Here is a 20,702-nt window from a genome sequence, read left to right on the forward strand (position 1 = left end):
ATTCACGTACGGTTCCCTGAGAATGGAGTGGCTACCCACTGGAGCTTCGACCAACCAGCACTCGAAATCTAGAAAGACTTTTTTTATATAGAAAGCGCTCCTCCTCCTCAGTCAAGTCCTCTATTGGGTTTCGGCAAGAATGGATAGATTCAATTCGTTGAATGAGAAGGCATAAAGAAGGAGTAGACTATCCTTTTCTATGCGTCCGCGTAGGAGTGGAAGCGTTCGAGTCCATTCTTCAGGGGAAAAATGATCTTTAGAAAAAAAAGTAGTACAGGAAGGTAAAGTGTACCTTTTTTCTTGCTTTCTTCGAGACGATACGTAGGCCCAGGCACCGGGCGTGGCTGAACCATCTACGATGGGGGGAGGAGAGTGGTGAGGAGGGCCTCTTCCACCAGATTACTTTACTTATTGAAATTCATTCTAAAACAGTACAGTAACTGGTTTCGGGTCGAGAACTACATATATATTAGACTGGTCTGGGAGATAGGTTATGTAGGCAACAACTGTTGAAGAAGCTTTAGCAATGAATATATTGATTGAGTTAGCTTTATGTTTGTGACAAATTATAAAAACCAATGATTAGTTTTATTAATCCTGGCAAATCACAGTGTAATAATATTATATTAAATTTATAATATTTATATAAAAATTATTGAATTAAATCAATCCACACATGCGATTCCACAAATTGTTTTGCAATTTTCATGTTATTTATAGAAGTACCATTATCGGAAGTTGCTAAGGAGAAAATAGCACGAATATTGGCTTGTAGTTAAAAAACTCGAATTTGTTAGCGCTGTCTGCCTGTCTCCGTCTCCCCACAAAATTTCCCCCGCTGGGCGGCGGGCGCAGTTCGATCTGAAACCTCATCAATGCATCACTTGCCATCTCCTCCAATCTAGGGTTTTGAATTGAACCCTGATGGTGACGACGACATTGGCGGTGGCGTCGACGGCGACCGCCGCCGGAGTGGCCATGCTGCTCTGTATCGTGCTGAACCGGCCTTGCATGGTGAAGCGGGAGGAAGATGGGGATGAGAAGGGGATCTCTTCTGCTGGTAGCCGCAGCAGAGAACAGAGGTCGAGAGAGGCGGAGATGGAAAGGAGATTGTCTTGGCGACCGGCGGAGCCACCTTCGACTTGGCAGGAGGCTGTGGCGACAGTAGCGGAGACGATCCGGTTCACTTACTCGGAAACCCTTGGGAGGTGGCCGATTGGAGATTTAGCTTTTGGCATCAGGATTCATATGAGAAAGCAGGTAGGTGGATTTAAATTAAGAGCTACTGGGACTAGTTCTTGTTGACTTGCTGACATGGTTCCCTGTCATTGTTATGATGGTTTGATGATGATGATTTGTTGGATTTTTATTATGCTAGATGAAAACTTTTGCTTGTTTTGGATCGGGAAATGTTAAAATTGGATCGAAACCCTTTGGATTTTGTTGTTTTTGTTGGGGTTTTAGTCATTTACTGCTTAGATTTGATCATTGTACATTGGCGTTTAACTCTGCACCTTAGATGGGAAAAGATAGTTCTGTTATCCATTAGGTAATGTTTATAAGAATTAAGAATGCATATATGAATTATAACAAGAACCGCTTCTCATAAAAAAATCCATTATTTTGAAGGAAGAACATCTATCATATTATATAACAAGCCTTACCAGTGCAATCGGGTAAGGTTGGAGACGACGTGAACCATGCAAATTGTACGATGTATGATAGGAGAAATAAAAGCTCTGTTTGGATGCGAGGAATCAGATTTTTAGGAAATGAATGAAGTGAATGAAAACCTATATTCCCCCCCCCAAAAAAAAAAAAATAATAAAAATGAAAACCTATAGCCAGAGGTTCTAAATCACTATAAATTTACAGATTTATCTGAATTTCATTTTATGTTCTTCAATTTTCTTTATTAAATACAGCTGCCAAAAATGGATAGGACATCCTTATTGAATAATTACATTTCAATAAATTTCTTTTGCAGCAATTAATGCGAAGGAGTCATAAACAGAACCCTGGATAGTTAAGGTAAAGCTGCCGCTACTGCTAATGGTATAGTATCCTAAAAATTAGATAAACTTTTAACATAATAAGTTTTAACACTAAAATCGAAGAAGTTGCAGAAAAAAGGTAGACGTCACAGCATTGTTTTGCAGAAGCGGCATCATAGTTTTATCTTTCAGTTTGTTGTGCGAAAATTAATATATGAAGATTCTTATATAGTATTACAGGGACAAAAATTCAAAATTTTAATTATTTAAACCATTTATCAATCGGTAAATGTTCATTAATGATTAGAGTCCCTTACAGAAGAATTCTCAGGTTTTAAGAAATGAAATTGAAATAAATGTACTAGTCAAATAGAAAATTTTTAATATCATCTGTTTGATTATATTGTATAAATCCTCAAAATTTGATAAAATAAAGTTGTGAAAATGCTATCATTTTTGCATGGTTTTAAAAACAAGCGACTATATTATGTAATGCATAATGAGGTTCTAAACCATTGTCAAGTGCAAATAATAGATAATTGTAGTATTTTTTTAATCCTTTTTTAGTTTGTATGTTGCATTGAGAAAGTGATCAGTAATTATTTAGCTTTTGATAATTGACTGACATCATTCCATACACGTCTAACTTAAATGATCATTACAATGATTGCATGCCTTTCAGGGCTTACAAGTAGCAAGTGTATTTGGCGGAAGCAATTATATCAAATTAGAAGGACCAGAACTTATGGACGAGTTGATCTATCTGTCAAGGTTGTTGGATCTTTGCATAGTCTTTTCAAAGAAACCTTTCTCAGTCTTTTTAAAATGCTCTAACTATTGTCCGGAGGATATTCTCTTTCGAAAGCATAAAGCGGGGGTGCGTAAATATTAAGAATATCACTTGGTTGTATTCTTTTCAATCACTATTTTTAGCTTTGCTTCTTTGACTGAGTTTACCAAATTAAATGATCGATAACGCATAATTTCTTGGTAATTTCTGCAGCTACTAAAGCCTGCTTTTACCATTTTACGTGATAAAAGTTCAAAATGCATTCTCCTTATTGTTCGGGGGTTGCATAGTATCAAGGATACATTGACTGCTGCAATTGGTTTGGTGGTTCCTTTTCACCATTCAATTTTGGACGAATTTGGCATTACTAAAGTGGTATCGGGATATGCACATTATGGGATGGTTTCTGCTGCCCATTGGATTGCAAAATGTGCAACTCCTTATATCCTTAAAGCAGTTGAACAATATCCTGCCTACAAATTCAAGGTAGAGGGCTCTATGTATAAGTTGAATAACTGCATCATCAATGTCCCTGAAGCTTTTTTACCCGAAATTTCATCAGAAGAAGAATAATCTGAGCAATCTCCCGCTGAAGATTTCTTGTATTTCTTCCGATTTGTAACCTTGACCTAATGACTAATGTCTCATTCCTATCTGCATTTATAATTCGAAAAGAGCACTATCACGATACTAAAATTCTGTTTATTGCATGCTTGCTTCTACTGATATGAGCACCATGTAAAAATGTAATTAAATATGCATACTCTTATGGTCAGTCACAATTACAAAAACAATGCATTGTTGTACAATATTTACTTCATATGAGCGCACATAGTTTGCAAGAACATAAATAATAAAGGTGACTAGTACTTGCTCTGTAATAGTATTCAGTATATGGGATAGTAATTTTTCTGTATTTGAAATGCATCCATCTGTCGTCTAAAAATGCTCAATTCAGTATAATATATGAATGTGGTATCTAAAAGCTTTTTTTAAAGCTACTAAACATCTGATATCATTTTTAGGATATCCCATGTGGTACATATAGCGTTCATGAATGTAATATGTGTCGGATGTGATTTGAGACCCCTTGGATAAGTTGGCTCCTTGGTTTTTATATGCTAAGAAAAAATGCTAGATGAAAAAGATAAACAATCTCTGATGACAAATATAAACTGAAAAACCCATGGTAAAAGGACTCCAAGCTAGTTTACCGATGTGTAATCCTATGAACTTATTGGTTATTGGCACCATTATGAACTGATCAAACTTTGATAGTGTCTTATGATGGAAAAGCTATATTAAGTTATAATGAGCTAGAGAAATTTGCATAGTATTACTAAAATTAGCAAAATATGCAACACCGATGGATGCCATTAAACTTGGTTGTGTAAAACCATGCTTAAAGTAATAATGTTCTGATTAGGGATAATGATCAAGAGGAAAGAAGAGAAGTTTCTGTTTTGGTCTTTTCCAAGTTATTAAGTGTGTTTGTGAGGCTTAGGGTTATTGATTATCCAATGTTTAGTTAATACACATGACTATTAAAGGCTATCAATTTCAGAATATTCTTGGAGTTTATGAGATGGTCTATGTTTCATTGAATTTTGACCTCGATTTTTGATAGGACAAAAAAGGCTATTGATTTTTAATCCAAAAGTCCCAGCGGCCTCCAACAGTTTTTCTACATCCTGGTTTCATAAAGTCAAACTGTAACTTGAAATGGTGCTTTCATTTCTTTGCTGAAGATGTGTTGATTCTTAAACAATCAGTCAAGCATTAACTTGAACCGAAGATGAAGCATTTTTATGATTCAATCACTCTATGTTGTGCAATAATCTCTTCGGAGCATCAATGAGTTACTGATTTCTGTGTTTATAGTATTTTGTTACAGGATAATGGCTAATATTATGTATTAACCCTCGTTTTGATATCACCAGATTGTGGGCAATTCTTTAGGCGCTGGCATTGCTGCAATATTAACCTACATTCTTCATGAACACAAAGATTTTGCTTCGGCCACCTGTATTGCATTTGCTCCAGGTATGTATCATCCGAATTCAAACACAAATTTTTGCAAGATTATTTTCATATATGTGAATGTAAATACTTGCATTTATCCAGGACTTTTGTCTCCACCATATCTTAATGAGCATACTTCTTGATGAAGTGCTATTTCAAGCATTCCATTGCAGATTAATTGCTATGCACACCCCCAAAGTGATCCAAAAGTTAAGAACAAGAATTTAGGGGAAGGAAATTTAAGAACAAGAATTCTAAGTATTGAACTTATTTGATCATTCACTATCATTTCTAATCAAGCCCATGTATAAATAACATTTTGCATTGCTTTACTTTCAAGTTTCAACTTATTGAGGCCTCGCCAATACTGTAAACTCCTTCATCAACTTATTAATATATTCAACATATTGAATCCTCACTAGAACCTCAAAATCCATCATCACGTCATCAATACACCTAACTTATTGTGATTGAGCTTCGTTTCTATGCTAAGAGGAAAAAGAGAAAACAAAGAAGAGGATTAACCAATATATCTCTAGCACAACAAGAACTCAAACTTGGTTCAAGGACCAAAATAGTGAGAATAAATTAATTAATGATGTTAACAATCTCTATAGTCCTATTATCTTAAGAAAGGTAGTGAGGTCATGTACCAAACATCCAATTTATAGTTGTATGGTTTATAATGGGCTTTCTCCTCGATTTCGTGCTTTAATCACTTCGGTTGATAAAATACAAATATCAAATAATGTTCATGAAGCCTCAGGACCCCGAAGTGGAAGAAAGCTATAATGGAAGAAATTCAGGCCTTAGAAAGAATGATACATGGTAAGTATCTTAATTTCACTAGGAAAAAAAAAATCGTTGCAAATGGATCATTAAAAGTCAAGTATAAATTAGATCAAAGCATGGATAAATTTAAAGTTTAACTTGTTGCAAAATGTTACACTTAATTTTATGATATTGACTATCAAAAAGTTTTCTCACCTGTTACAAACTTAGTACAATTTGAGTTTTGCTCTCTCTTAGGATAAATTTGGATTGGCTTCTACATCTCCTTGAAATTAGTAATGCCTTTTATAATAGGGACATTGAGGCTTCGTTTGTTTTTTTTGTGCTTTTGTAAAACACAGTTTTAAAAAACATTAGTGCAGAAAATGGAGTTTTCTAACGGAGAAGCACATTTAAAAAGCATTCTCAAAACTTCAGAAAAATGAGAAAAAGGAGTTATTGGGAACGTGATTTGACGAACCAAACAACACAAAAAAAAATTTCCTCCATTTTAGGAAACGGAGAAGGCAAAAAAAAGCTCAAACAAACAAAGCCTGAGTAGAAAGTATACATAGAGATCTCATATGGACTGGAAAATCAAAGATGTCAATAAAAATGCCAACATATACTCTGAAAAGCTCCATATGTCTTCAAACAATTTCTATGATCCTAGTTTAATAGATTCTTCAAATATGTTGAAAAGTGTGGGTATACTTAGCGTCAATATATGATGCATCAACATAAACATAGGGACATGGACATGGACAGGATACACCTATTATTAAAAAAGTAGGATATGGACACACATTGGACATAATATTATAATATTATATCTTTAAAAAAATTATAGTAATTATTCAAATTAAATAAATATAAAATGAATTCATGTAATATTAAATTTATTTTATTGCTCATAAATATAAACTTTCAATCAATTATCAATACACAAAGAAAGGCATTAAAAACCAAGTGTTAGTCAATAAAAATAAAACCTAAATAATCGACCTTAAATAATCATTGTAATGATTTGACCCATCCTTGTGTACTGAATCGTTATTTCTCCAAATATATTTCCCAACACAAAAAATATTTTAACTGCCTAAATAAAACCTAAACTAATTTAATCTCATCTTAAGAGTAGGTAATACTAAAATATTTAATCTCATTTTTAGATTAATTGGACTAAAAAGATGAAATTATATTTTGAGTTTAAAAAGAACATAAGACAAGAAAGAAGAGGATTGATTTTGGGAAGAAGAGGAAGATTTGTTGTCACCTCTCATTCAAAGAGGCAGACAAGGAGAGAGGACTTGTTTTCAATTTCTCTTGGTTGAGGAAGAAGAAGAAGAGGGAGATGGCTTGCAGCGAGGGAGTAGGTTTTTTATTGTCGGCTTATAGTAAGAGAGAGAGAGAGAGAGAGCATGGGGAGTTTTGGTGGCTCGGGTGAAGAAAATGGGGAGAGGTTCGATGTCATAGCTATCGCCTCATTAACTCGCATCAGAGGTGGTTGGGTGATGTGAGATTTTCACGCTTGATGGAAACAGAGACCGCGCCAGCCGGGTGATTAACGTGATTGTGGGAAGGCTTTGTGTGTCACTCGAGCTGGTTTAGGATAAGGGATTGCCAGTCCGGTGTAGTTGGGTTCAGTTTGCTACTTGAATTAGGTACTGGGCATGCTTTATCATGAAAAAAATAGTACGAATTACTCCATTTGTTTGCAGCCTAACATACTAAACTTCCTTGTTTGCTTGCATTGTAATGATTTCGCAGAAAATCTTTTGATTCTGAAGAGAAGTTAACATTGCTTAGTGTTTGGCAGCTGCATGCATGACATGGGACCTTGCGGAATCTGGACAGAACTTCATCACCACTATCATTAATGGTTCTGATATGGTGCCAACGTTTTCACTTGTTTCCGCTGACAACCTCCGACTTGAGGTGAACTACGAATATGTGAATCTCTACATTGAATTTTTCACGTTTCAATGATATGCATGGGTAATTAGGAGGAAGACCTCATGCATGACTCAGATAAATGTCAATTTATAAATTTGAGACTGAAATTAAAAAAGAATCATGAATGCAGCATGATTTCTGATTAATTGATTTCATGATTAGAAAGTTCAAACCCACTTCAAGAGGTATGCTTATTATAAATTATCAATCATGACCAATTGTTGCTTTATTAATTATCATCTCATATTTCCTCTCCCAAATGTCCTTTGTACAATTAGTGGTGGTCTTGCAAATCCTCAGCATGCTTAAAAATTAAAACTAACATTATTATTAATTTTTTATTAAAAAAATATTTAATAAATTCTTTTAGAAAATTTATAATTATTTGAAAATTATATTTATAAATGCTTAATTAAAAAATGACCAAAATATACTTACATTTAACACAATTAACTCCAACATTAAATATCAGAATAAAAATGTCCCATTTTAGAGAGTTGAGAGACGAATTTGGTCTCTCAAAAGAGTTGGAGACCATTTTAATCCCTCGCAAAGAGTTGAGGGATCTTTTTTGCCCTTTTCTCATTAGAAATTTAATCAAGGGTAATATTTTCAATTTGCTTAATTGGTTCACCAATTACAGTAGGTATGATATCAAATCAAGTAGTAGACTCAATTTCTATTGGAAGTTCATGTTCATATATGATCCATGCTCAGTTTCTATTTCAATTTCAAAACTTAGCACTTTTGTCAATTATAAATTTTGATCACAAACATGTCCTATTGTAGGTTTAGATTCCAATTCTGTAACATTAGATGAAGATTTATACTGTAACTATCATCATCTACTATATCTAAAACATGCTCAATAGGAAATTCCTAAACTATAATTTTATTAATAAGATTATATTCAATCATGCATGATCTTTGTATTGTTGTGAGTTTGATGGGTTTTAGAGGAAGTAATATTGATTTATCTTTAAAGGGCATTAATTATAGATTTAATAGTTCTAATAGAATGATTATAATATTCACCAATATTAAAAAATCTATATAAATTCCTAGGTAATATCTTTGGAATGTTGCATCTTAATACATCCTTAATTGATCACCTAAGTCCCTTAATAAAATAAATAATAATAACATAATAGTATAGAGGCAAATAATATTCAATCACACGACCTATGAACTCTGCATGGCATTCAAACACTTTAAAATCACTTTGTTTATATTCCCTAAATTATAATCAATTGATTCTTAATCACCAATTTAAACAAATACTACTCGTGAAGCTTATGTTTCATATCAATCAACTTAGATTTAGCAGGAACAATTCCCCAAAATGATTGCCCATGTCCTACTAATTTTGCTTTAGTATATTCAACATTTTGAGAATCAAATCTATTATAATATTCAATGAAACTCTTCAAGTTCTTGATCTAATTTTACGATCTGATCGCATGTTTTAATATTTTACCCGATCAGGTGGCAGCTTCCTCTTGGCTAAATGACCTACGTGATCAAATGCATCAACCATTTACTTCATGTGCTCAAACAATATCCAGTAAAAGCCAGGTATGACCACTTGCAATCCTCTTTGCAGCTTTGATGCTTTATGTTTTATACATGCTAGATCTTGCTTGAGAGGAAGAAACCCTTCCTACATGAGCTTCTTGGGAGAGGAGGGAGAGGAAAGGGGAGAGGGAGAGCACTAAATCAGATTTCTATTTCTTAACCATCCTATTACAGCCTAAAGCTCCTATTTATAAACACAAAATAGCAACACCAAAAGCTACACTATTGACTATACAAGCCATACAAGAAACAACTTAAATTGAGGACCATTATCTAACAATACACAAGTCAATGCTTGGTTATTATTGATCTCTATGATCTATCTCATCAAATGAGAGATTTCATGTCCTGTTTAACCTTCCAGAACCTTCTCAGAAATGCACAGCAAGCTGTCCTGACATTTGCTAGGTGCATGGATTGTCTAGGCATTCTCTCTTGCCATGAAGAGAAGATTGACCACCAAGGTAGAAACTTGCCAATAAAGGATATGGATTCCTCAGTGATCAAACAAAATCTTGATGAAATTTTTGCTGAACAAATTGATCACACTGGTTCCTGTAGTAATCAGTACTACTGCAATGGAACCGAGGAAGATGCTTCGATGCAGCCGGACAAAATTTTTGTTGCTGCTACTGAAGAAGAAATGATTGAAAGAGAATTATGGCTTGAGCTTGGAAAGGAGCTTCAGAGGCAACAAGAAGCTTCTGGTGCTTCAGCTTCAGAAGATAGAATAGACGAAGAAAAATCTGTTTATGGAAATATCGGGAGCAAACAGCCAGTTTCAGCAGAGGAGATCCACTTCTTTCCTCCTGGTAGAATTAGGCATTTAGTAGCAGAACAAGTATTGGATGCGAATTCTGGTAAGATTGTTGTTGATGAATCGAATATTAGCATGTACGAAACTCCAAGACATTTATATGGTAAAATTCGCTTATCACCAAATATGATTAAGGACCATTATATGCCTGTATATAAGAAGATGATTGAGCTGATGATTGAGAACCTCAAAAAGAAGGAAAGCACCTGAGAAGATGTAAAAAAATTGTAAATTTATGTCATTCTTTTGTAAATTAAGGTTTATTTGAGATAATTTTTTTATTGTTTTAATTTTCAAATTTCAACTGTAGTTTTTATTTGGCTTTTTTTTTTATTGCTTTTAACATATTTTTGTATTAGGATATTATTTTTTACAGCAGCTTTTAAAAAGTTATTTCTCCATTGTAATTTTATAATTATTTTTATAAAAAATAGTAATCATCCCAAACGGGTCCTAAAAGCTATTTGAAGGTTTTGATTGTGAATATTGTTAAGGATTCTATAAAATGATGATGATTGGTCAGCTACATATTAAACAAGGTTCTCCAAAGGGCTAACACATTTGTTATGTATGTTTAATAAAGTATTACAAAAGGATAAGCACCTAATTACAACATATCTGAGAAACTTTGCAGTTGCAGGGCTGTTACTTTAATGGCCATTTAAGCCCACTTGTGGATGTTAGAAATTTGTTAAGCTTTTTTAGGACAAGTAACAAACCCATTATGATTCATCGTTGCTTATTTTGGTTGGTGAGCGAATATGATTGGGAACCTCTCAAATCGTGCTCATTTCCTCTCGAGTGGTTGCACCTCTTAAGTGGGGCATAATCAAGCGCCGGCCAATAGATTTATGGGGTGAGTAATTATTCTAGATTAGTCGAGGATTAGTCACGCCGCCAAGCGCCCTTTCGGGGGTTATAGCGGGTGGATACTCCATTAAAAAAAAAAAAGCTTAAGGGTCTAGATTACGATAATTGTTTGTTTAATCAGAAATAAATATGAATTTTAAATTTATAAACATATTTCTTTTTGTAAATAAAGACATTATTTTCACTCTTAAAAAAAAAGTGAAAATAAAAATGTCATGCAGCTCGAGTGCGTCAGGGCGGCGCAAGGTAGCGGTTAAGGCAGCAACAAGGCGAGCAGGCGTTGGTTTGGGCGGGGCTGATGCCTGACGGCCGTGGGTGCCGGTGCGACAAGAGGCGCAGGTGAGGTGGCGGGTCCAGGTAGGGCACAGGCGCAAGTGCCGGTGTGACAAGACGCGCTGCGCCGGGGCGGGTCCGGCCGTCTAGGCGAGGCTCACGGCGTGGGTGCGTGTCCTGCGGGACATCGGACGCGAGACCGATGCGTGAGGGTTGCCGGAAGCCCAAATAGGTTTAGGGCTAACGCCGCAGCACTCAGAAGCTTAAACCCAAACTCGACACTGGACGGGTCGGACCGATGCAAACTGCCGGGGAGCAGAGTGCAGACTGGGTTGATTTCGGTTTAATCGGGTTTATTTTATGTTTTCGGGTCAACTCAGAACCCGACTTAACTTTGTAAACATATTTGAAACGAAATCCGAACTCGACCTGTCAGGTAAAAAGGTTGATCCGTACCTGAAATTTTTTCGGATCGGATTCTGATCGGATTTCGAATCGAATCAAATATTGACACCCCCCTACATAACATAATTTTGTGCAATGACATAAATGCATAAAGAAAATATTGCATATTCTTAGCAAAATTAATGAGAATTTATAATTCTATAATTAAAAAAACAAGTAATGCATGCAAATTATTTACCACTTCTCAAGAAAATGATTTCTCGATGGAAAATGAATTTTCATATTTTTTTGAAAACATTTCTCAAAACTTTCACAGTTTTTAAACCACTTAAAGGATTTCAAAATTTTAAGAAGCTTAATAAATTATCAAATAATATCTTTACCAAAATGTATAATTCATTTACTCAGCGTTCTTTTTCCCAAATTTATGCGATTTCATTTATATTCTAAGAATCTTTATGGATCAGTTCTGAATTTTCAAAGCTTTTGATATTTAATAAAATTCGTGTGATATTTTTTATAATAACTTTATCAAAAAATATTTTTTCTAACGAGAACTTTATAATCATTTTTATAAAAAAAAATACAGCTATTTCAAATTGATTCTAAATTTATATAGAATCATCTTTTAAAATTTAGAGAATAGTAAAATTTACTTTAAAATTTTATTACTTAAAAAGTTATATATTTTCTCATCAATTATGGTTTTTACACTTTGAGTTTTTTTTTTTTTTTTTTTTTTTACACTTTGAGTTTCTTTTTTTTTCTTTTTTAGTAAATGCGCGATTTTCGGTAGAAACTTTTCTATTTGCAGTGATTTTAGGCACTATTTATCTCACTCAACAATAAAGGAAAGGCCTTAGGTAAATTTGGTTTATTTTTAATTTTAAAGTTGAGTGTTTAAAGTCAATTTTAATTAATATTAATTTATGTTAATAAAAATTATAATTGATATATCATCAAAAATTTATCTTGATCGGGATGAATCTCGAGGCAAAATCAAATTGGAAACTTCCGAAATTAAAATTGGAACCATCCGAACTCCTATTTTAGCAAACTTATAGTTAAACTGAGCGTCTCGGGAATACGAACCTAACGACACCAAATCCGAGCCCAAACGGGTCCAAATCAAGAGTTAGAAGCGCTGTTGGAAAGGTCAAACAACAATTTGGATTATAAAACGATTTCCAAACATAACATCTTTATAGTCAAATCGAACGGCTCGACAAGACGAATGCAACGAGCCTAAGATCGTTGAATTCCGACATCACTAAGACCTTCAAATGTCTGACGAACGGTCCACAATCTAGGGATTCAATATCCGCCGTCCATCCAACCACTCCCCATTTATCCTTTGATCTCTCACCTGTTTACGGACCATGCCACTCCAGAAATATATAAATAGACCTCTCGTTTCTCTTGAAAAGGGGATCTAGTCAAGAAGAGGAGGAAGAAAAGGAAGAGAAAGAAGAAGCTCCTCCTCAACCACCGTCGACTTCCGCCGGACCACCACATGACGTCGTTGCTCCGCCAGACCACCACTTGAGGCCCTCACTTCCTTCGAACCACCGCCTGATGTCTTTGCTCCACCAGACCACCACTTGAGGCCCTTACCTCCGCCAGACCATCGCCTGACATTGTTGTTCCGCCGGACCACCACTTGAGGCCCTCACCTCCGCTGGACCATCGCCTAACGTCGTTGCTCCGTCGGACCACCACTAGAGTCCCTCTCCTCCGCCGGACCACCACTTGAGGCCCTTAAATTTATCGAACCACCGTCTGCGTCGTTGCTCCGTCAGACCACCACTTAAGGCCCGCACCTCCGCCGGACTGTTGCTCTGCTGGACCACCACTTGAGGCCATCACCTCCGTCGGACCACCGTCGAACCACTGCTTGACGTCATTGCTCTGCTAGACCATCACTTGAATCCCTCACCACCTCCGGACCACCGCCTGACGTCATTGTTCCGTCGAACCACCGCTTAAAGCACTTACCTCCGCCGGATCACCGCCTGATATCGTTTCTTCGCCAGACCATCACTTGAGGCCCGGACTTCCGCCGGACCACCACTTGAGACTTTGTGCTCCACCAGGCCACCACCTGAGGCCCGGACTTCCGCCGGACCACTACTTGAGGCCCCGAGCTCCACCAGGACAGCACCTGACGCCTGGCGTTCTGTCGGACCACCACCTTGGTCCCGGACTTCTGCCGGACAGCCACTTGAAACTCAGAATTCTACCAGACCAGAACCCGAGACTCGGACTTCTACCGGTCCACCACTTGACGCCGAGAGTTCTCCTGGAGTATCGACCTTCTACTATGGTCTTTCAAACCCCTGTCTCTTGGAGTCCGCCCTTCTATTATGGTTTTTTGGACATCTGTCTCCTGTCGATTATGGTCCTTCTGACCTCCATCACCAGACAACGGTCTTTCTGACATCGGTCTCATTTCTATTATTGTCTTTCAGACCCCTGTCTCCTGCCGATTATGGTTCTTCCGACATCTATCACCTTGCAACGGTCTTTCGGACCTCGGTCAACTACAATCTTTCGGACCCCTGTCCCATGCTAACTATGACCCTTCCAACCAAATAAACATGTCTATGTTGATTACTGTAACTTCCACCATGTAATGCGCTCTATATGACGTACATTTTAACATCAAGTCAAGACCTTCTCCCTAAGAAGGGCCTCATATGTAATCGACTGCAAATACTAGTGGATTCATTCAAATTGGGCTAAGCCCCATGGTTTTCGCCCTTTTCAGGGGTTTTTACGTAAAAACTTAGGTGTCTCTTATGAATGCTACTATCTATCTCTTATCTTCTTGTGTGCTTGATCTTCGTACAATGCTAAGACGTTAAACTATATATTTCTCTACTGCCATGAATATTCCATGAGGCAACAATAATAAAGTAGTTTAGGGCTTATATCTATCTCACAACAAAGTGAAAATTGTAAGAGACATCGTAATTCTAAAAAAGAAAAAAAGAATCCAAACGAAAAAAACCGTGAGGTTTAACTCAATTGCAGTAGCCTTCAATAAATCCCACCGTGACTATATATCAAGTTGGGCTCTCGAGCTTGAGTATGAATGCTCGAGTTTATTTCGAACTCGTTCTCTGGGCTTGACTCCAGCTCGAGCTATTTATTTGAGTGATGAGTCAACTCGAGTTTCGTGTGACTTGAGCTCGGCTCGACTAGTTTACACCCCTCATGCAAAGGGACCGCTCTAAACAAATAATGTTTATCAATAAAAAAATGCAAGAATATTTGAATATAAATAATATTAAAATAAATTTTAAAATTAACATAATGAGATTTGTAATAGATAATTTTAAGCTCAACCAAAATTTAACAACAAATTTATAAATTGAGGCCAGACTAATGTAGAAATTATTATGTGCGGGCATCGGATTGTCCGGAGACGAATTAGAATACGTCATGTCATCTGATACACAGCGGCGCAAAAAAAAAATAACGTGGCTTATTCTGATTCTTCTCTAATAATTTTTAGGAACATATGTGATATGGGCCCACACACATAGTGCCCTCATAATTGATCGATGACTATGCTGACACGTCAAGTCACTGCAAACATAAATTGTGTTCGTACGAATAATATCTTGTAAGTGGTGATTAATATTTTACACGTGGATGCCCAAAAGGTCATTCAAAATTTAATGCTGTAGAATCTACAACACTTATCATTTGAATATTTGTGGAGCTTCACCTCAATCATTGTATGAGCTCTCCCTTACCTAACCCTCAAGGAGTTCTAAAATTTAAGGGCATATCTGAAAATTTCCAGGGATAAATTTATTATTTTCATAATATTTTGATTTTTCTATTTTATAATGGTCATCTTCATCATTCAAATCTTTAAAATTCGTCCAATCTAAAATATCATAAAAATCTAAATTTCATATCAATAAAATATAAGGAGAGGTAAATATAATTTTAATAATGCATCTCATTTTGATATGTTGATTAAGAACTTTGGCTATCAATCAAGAAGTTTTGAATTTGAAGCTTGCGCATGTGATGCATGTATGAGTTTGACTTCGGCTTCATTTGTGACGGCTTTTTTACTGCTTCTTAAAGCAGCTTTCTAGTAAAAAAATCAAATTTTTTGTAAAAAAATCAAATTTTTTGTAAAAAAAATTCGTTTTAAAAAGCAGCAAGAAAACCGTTCAAAATGAAGCCTTAATCAGCTTACAAGTCCAAGAATATATATATTTTTAATTACTTATTGTTTGAAGTTACAATTTAATGCGGTGCATCTGAATTTGTTAGTTGCGAGCTTAAGCAATCAATCAAAAGACTTTAAATTTGAAGCGTATGTGATGTATGCACGAGTAACAAGCTTAAAAGTCCAAAAAAAATTGATGCAAATGGTTATTTTAATTAAAGCCTATCTGAGTAGCAATCCATTCCCTATGGTTTAGGGAAAGCAATGAATCATGAATTATAGCCACGTTTCTTTATAGATCAAATCATTAGGAGTTGTGTGTTGAAAGGCTTCTATGTGGCTATACCAAATCATTCACCATTTTCTATTAGATATTGACAACTAACTTTATTGTAAAGAGCCACTAAGCAAAATGGAAAAGGAGATTCTGTAACCACTACATAGAACTATCAGCAATTATTGAAAATTATTATGGAACATCAAAAAAGAACATTAATCCTCTGCTTTATCACAACAGGATAAAGATTTAACACTGGGAGGATTCATGTCAGGATGAAGGAGGAAGCATACAGAGAAGAACATGAATGAAGTACCTCTGATCTTTGCTATGCCTTTCTAGAACTTGGAGGAATGGTAGAATAGATAGGCTCAGGATGGGAGGAATGGAAGAAGAGGCATACTGCAGAGCAGTCGTCAAGTGCGATGGCTGGCCTCTTACGCTTCCATGCATGAACTGCACATTTGACGAGCCGTCGGGCTGATTTTCTTCGATCTTTGGTTGAGGAAACAATATCTACAGCCTCTTGATTGGAGATTACATCCCAAACCTGACGGAAAACAATCCAAACTGAATATTATAATGTTTCAGAAAATTTTTAATCTTCTGAGCGATTCCATTCAAAAAGATTTCTAATCATGCACAAAGAACAATGAAATTAAGGTTTCGTTTGAGACGGTTTTTTTATTACTTCTTGAAGCAGTTTTCTAGTATAAAAATTTTAATTTTTATACTAAAAAACTACTTCAAGAAGCAGTAAAAAAACCGTCCCAAACTAAGCCTAAGCTACATATGTAAAGTTTGAGGGTAACTTTTCTATCACACAACAAGTCCGATGCATTCCTCAACTTCAACCATTCAACTTAAATTTTACTGATAATATCTCCATCTATTTTACCATCACTCTGAATAATAAATACAAAATATTTAAAACATGTAATCTTATTAATGATTTGATCGCCTAAAGTTACAATCCTCTCACTAGACCTATTACTATTAAAATTACACTCCATGTATTCAGTTGATCACCAAATCTCCGTTGAAATAAAATATAGATAGCTCCTTTTGCAAGGATTTCTATATGCAATTAAATTTAGTAGGAATCTCTATTTTGATATGAAAAATCAAGCCCTGAACTAAGATAATCAAAAGTTTACCTAATTTGATTCTTTAGTTCAATGAAAAACTTAGGCTTCGTTTGGGACGGTTTTTTTATTGCTTCTAAAACGGAATTTTAGTATAAAATTTTTTAATTTTGTACTAAAACTCCGTTTTAAAAAGCAAAGCCTTAATAATATGTTATTCCTTGTAATAAATATAAATCCAATAATTCTTTGCATCAAAGTGGTCAAAGTTGAGATCTATTATGGTTTTACCCAAATCATTCCCAAATTTATGAATTCGATTCAAATTAATTAAATGAAGATAATTTAATAAAAATTCACAACATTAGGACTGATTCTATACTAATGAAGAAGAACAATGGTTTGGAAAATTTTTAGTAATTTTCGGATTTATTTAAATATTAAATATTAAATATAAAGTACAAAAACCACAATACCGCTAAGCAAACTTAGAGAATTTTTAATACATTATTGCAATTTAATGATGATTAATTACTAATATTAATATAAAAATTTATATGGTTGCCCGTGAGAAATCCAATAACATTAATTCCATAATAAAATTGGGCAGAATCAAATAACAAATATGAATCAAGGTTCTTCAAAAAAATAAATTACTTACACCATCCGTAGCAAGTACAATAAACTGATCTCTTCCAGATATAAGCCTTTGAGTGATTTCAGGAACAGAGATGACCCCAAAGTTTTTGACGCAATAGTCTCCAAAAGCCCTTGACATTGCTAGCCCAGGCATTTCTACATTGGGTAGCCATACCCTATGCACACCAGGTTCATCTCGCAGGCAAAACACACGACCATTGCAGTGAGTTATTCGTTCAGCTTCCTCTACAAACATAGTGTTGATGCGTTAGTACATTAGTATCCTTAAGTGTTTGTTTGGGACAGCTTTCTTAATACTTTCTAAAATAACGTTTTAGAAAGCAAGGAGAAAGCTGTCCAAAAAGAAGCCTAAATCTAACTTTTGTTTAATAGATTATAACAGTTTGTTGAAACTGTTTTAAGTGACATAGAATTTAGAACTGCCACCACCTTCCGCGATGATATAGTGAAGGTGAAAACTTACGTGGTAAATTAGGTTTGAAATCAACGGTAAGTTGGACAGGAACTAAGCGACCATCATCAGCTCTGGTTGCCATAATAGCACGGGAATCCCCAACATTAGCTATAACCAATAGTTGGCCCTATGGAAAAATGAACACCCACATATACTGATCAGATTCTGTTAGAATATTTTCGAGAAAATTTTCTAATTCAGTTTAGAGAAATTTATAATGCACTAGTCAATGCATAGGACTCCGCATAAAAGCATTCTAAAAAAAGGAAGGGAAGTCTATTAAGAGCTATTTTAACTTCTAAATTTCTCAATAAAAGTCCTTCTTTCTTTAGGGCATCTCCGACTGAAAATTCTATTTTTCACTCCAAAATGCCGTGAAAGTAAAAAATGTCATGATTCATCTCCAATCGAATTCCATTTTGAGCCCTTCTACAAAGGTAACAGTCTTTCTCCTCTTTCGCGAGTTTCTTGGGCAAATATGTAGTGCAACGCCAATATTGATTTCGCACTGTTCACCTTCCACCAATTAGTAATTTTTTTACCGTTCGAATGGAACAAACCAGGTACGCCTTACAGCCGTTTGGAGTTTGGCTGGAGAAGCCCTTAGGGGGAAGGTCTATTAAATACATAACTGATTCATCAATAAAAACATAGAACCAACTAAACTCATAGCAATAACATTAAACGTTAATATCAGGAGCTATATAATTTCAATAAGCAAACCAAAAGACGACCCATCTTCAATCAAAGCGATAAACTTAAAAACCGAAACATATACGTAGTTTATTCCCAACCTGTTTAACAATAGACAGAGCAGTGGTGCCACTATTGAAGGAATCTAGCTTGGGATTTTCCTTGAGCTCCTTATCTATGGCTGCACAAGATCTTAGAAATGACTCCTTCCATATTTCGGAATGGCAGATGCTTGTACTATTACCGTCAAGGGAGGTCAAAGCAAGAGCTTTCTGCCAGTTGCATAGCAGAGAAGCAGGAAGGGATTTCCGGACCTTTCTAGCCACGTAGTGTCCCCAAGAACCATGACCATCAAATATCCCACAGAATATCATGTCTTCTTGGGATCCAAATTCCTGAAGTCAAATCAAACAGTTACACAAACATACTTTAGAGAAATGAGAAAAGATCTATAATAGATTTGCAGGTAAAAAAGGAAAGTAAATTGTTTTCAGATCGTTGAAACGCTCACACAATGTTACATCTAAAAACCAACTTACGAAATCGAAACTTCATGCAAATTAAAAATCATATTTGACAAGGTCGCCTTTCAAAATTGGGCTACTTTTCTTACCAAGAAGATGAGTAAACCCAAAAGATTACATTTTAAATTTCATTAGAATGCTGATGCCATGTGTTTAATTATTTGCGGGTTATTATAATTTGGAAATGGTTCTGTACGATCCATTAAAGGTTATACTGAAGATACGGAACCTTCAAAAATCAACTCCTGGTTAAATTCGAAGATTAATGTTTACACCTGAAATTAAAAAAAAAAACAATAATAAGACCTCATCGTGGTGGAACCATAAAAACACCAACAAGTGAAACACATAGATTCCAACCTGTTACCCAGCAAAACTTTCATCGCCAAAATAACATAAACACCTACAAATAAAACCAAGAGGCGAAAGCAACAAACCAAAAAATGAAAGCAGCGATTCCTAAATCGATTAAAATTTAGAATAAAGAAGTTTCAGATCTTAGTAAGAAAACGTAAAAATTAATTATACCTTCGTTTTCCGGCTGATTAAGAGTGAAGAAGCAACAATATAAACTCAACTTGGAACCAGACTAGAAAAAACAGAAAGAACCCAATTCCTTATAAGATTAACGAGGAAGAACAGAGTACCACCTCACAAACAATAGAACAATCCTGATTGACCCCTTTCTCCCCTCTCTGCGAGCAAGCCGCCGCGAAGCAATTCGATCCTTCTCCACAAACCGTTCCCGAATTCTTCAGTATCATATTATTCCTCCTTGCCTCCATCAACAGCTCATCCGCCACTTCTCTTCCCTCCTCCACCGCCTCCCCCCACCCTCTGCTCAAATACAGACCCTTTGCCCACCCATTTATCAACGAAAATAGATGCTTCATTACTCCAACTCCTCAAAGCAATCCAAAACAAACACTACAAATCTACCCACTCCATCTCAGCTTCACCTCGGGGAAAAAGAGAAAGAACAAGAAGAAGAAGAACCAGCAGCCAGCAGAAGCACTTGGTTCGGAGTGAAGCAACTATGAGGCTGAGAAGTGAAGAAAAAATACTATCTCCGCCATACAAATCGGATTTCCTTCGCCTGGACCTACTCCCTCGCGGCTCGCGACGGAGTCCGCCGTAGTAGCCATAGTTGCCAACGAAGCATAATGTTCGATCGAATCCATTCATCGCGATATCGGGGTTCTTATCGTTTTACCGGAATGAGATAAGCCGTAGGCGGTAGCGGGGATTACAAGATGATTAATTACTATTATAACCCCCAGGATCCCCGAGACGGGGCAGCGGAGAAGAGGAACGGACAAGGTACTTTGGGAATGTGAGAAAATT

At 35.8% G+C, this 20,702-nt stretch overlaps 2 protein-coding genes across 3 annotated transcripts; one reads left to right on the top strand and one right to left on the bottom strand.

The window, feature by feature from the left end:
• The first annotated feature begins 749 nt into the window (after window positions 1-749).
• Window positions 750-10,215, top strand: LOC110102527. Of its 2 annotated transcripts, XM_020830894.2 has the most exons (7): window positions 750-1,260; window positions 2,677-2,871; window positions 2,998-3,270; window positions 4,725-4,827; window positions 7,397-7,515; window positions 9,019-9,108; window positions 9,473-10,215. In XM_020830894.2, the coding sequence occupies exons 1-7, from the start codon at window positions 925-927 to the stop codon at window positions 10,133-10,135; spliced, it is 1,779 nt and encodes a 592-aa protein (XP_020686553.1). In that variant the 5' UTR covers window positions 750-924; the 3' UTR covers window positions 10,136-10,215. The 2 variants fall into 2 exon arrangements, with proteins under 2 accessions (XP_020686553.1, XP_020686554.1); XM_020830895.2 differs by lacking the exons at window positions 2,677-2,871; window positions 2,998-3,270.
• Window positions 10,216-16,051: 5,836 nt separating this feature from the next.
• LOC110102541 (probable protein phosphatase 2C 34) lies at window positions 16,052-20,544 on the bottom strand. Its single transcript, XM_020830909.2, has 5 exons — window positions 20,009-20,544; window positions 18,936-19,229; window positions 18,151-18,268; window positions 17,689-17,912; window positions 16,052-16,492 (listed from the first exon to the last, which is right to left on the bottom strand). The coding sequence occupies exons 1-5, from the start codon at window positions 20,249-20,251 to the stop codon at window positions 16,271-16,273; spliced, it is 1,101 nt and encodes a 366-aa protein (XP_020686568.1). The 5' UTR covers window positions 20,252-20,544; the 3' UTR covers window positions 16,052-16,270.
• Between the last annotated feature and the right edge of the window lie 158 nt (window positions 20,545-20,702).

Source organism: Dendrobium catenatum, unplaced genomic scaffold (assembly GCF_001605985.2).
Source record: "Dendrobium catenatum unplaced genomic scaffold, ASM160598v2 fragScaff_scaffold_932, whole genome shotgun sequence".
In the NCBI taxonomy this organism is placed as follows: domain Eukaryota; kingdom Viridiplantae; phylum Streptophyta; class Magnoliopsida; order Asparagales; family Orchidaceae; genus Dendrobium; species Dendrobium catenatum.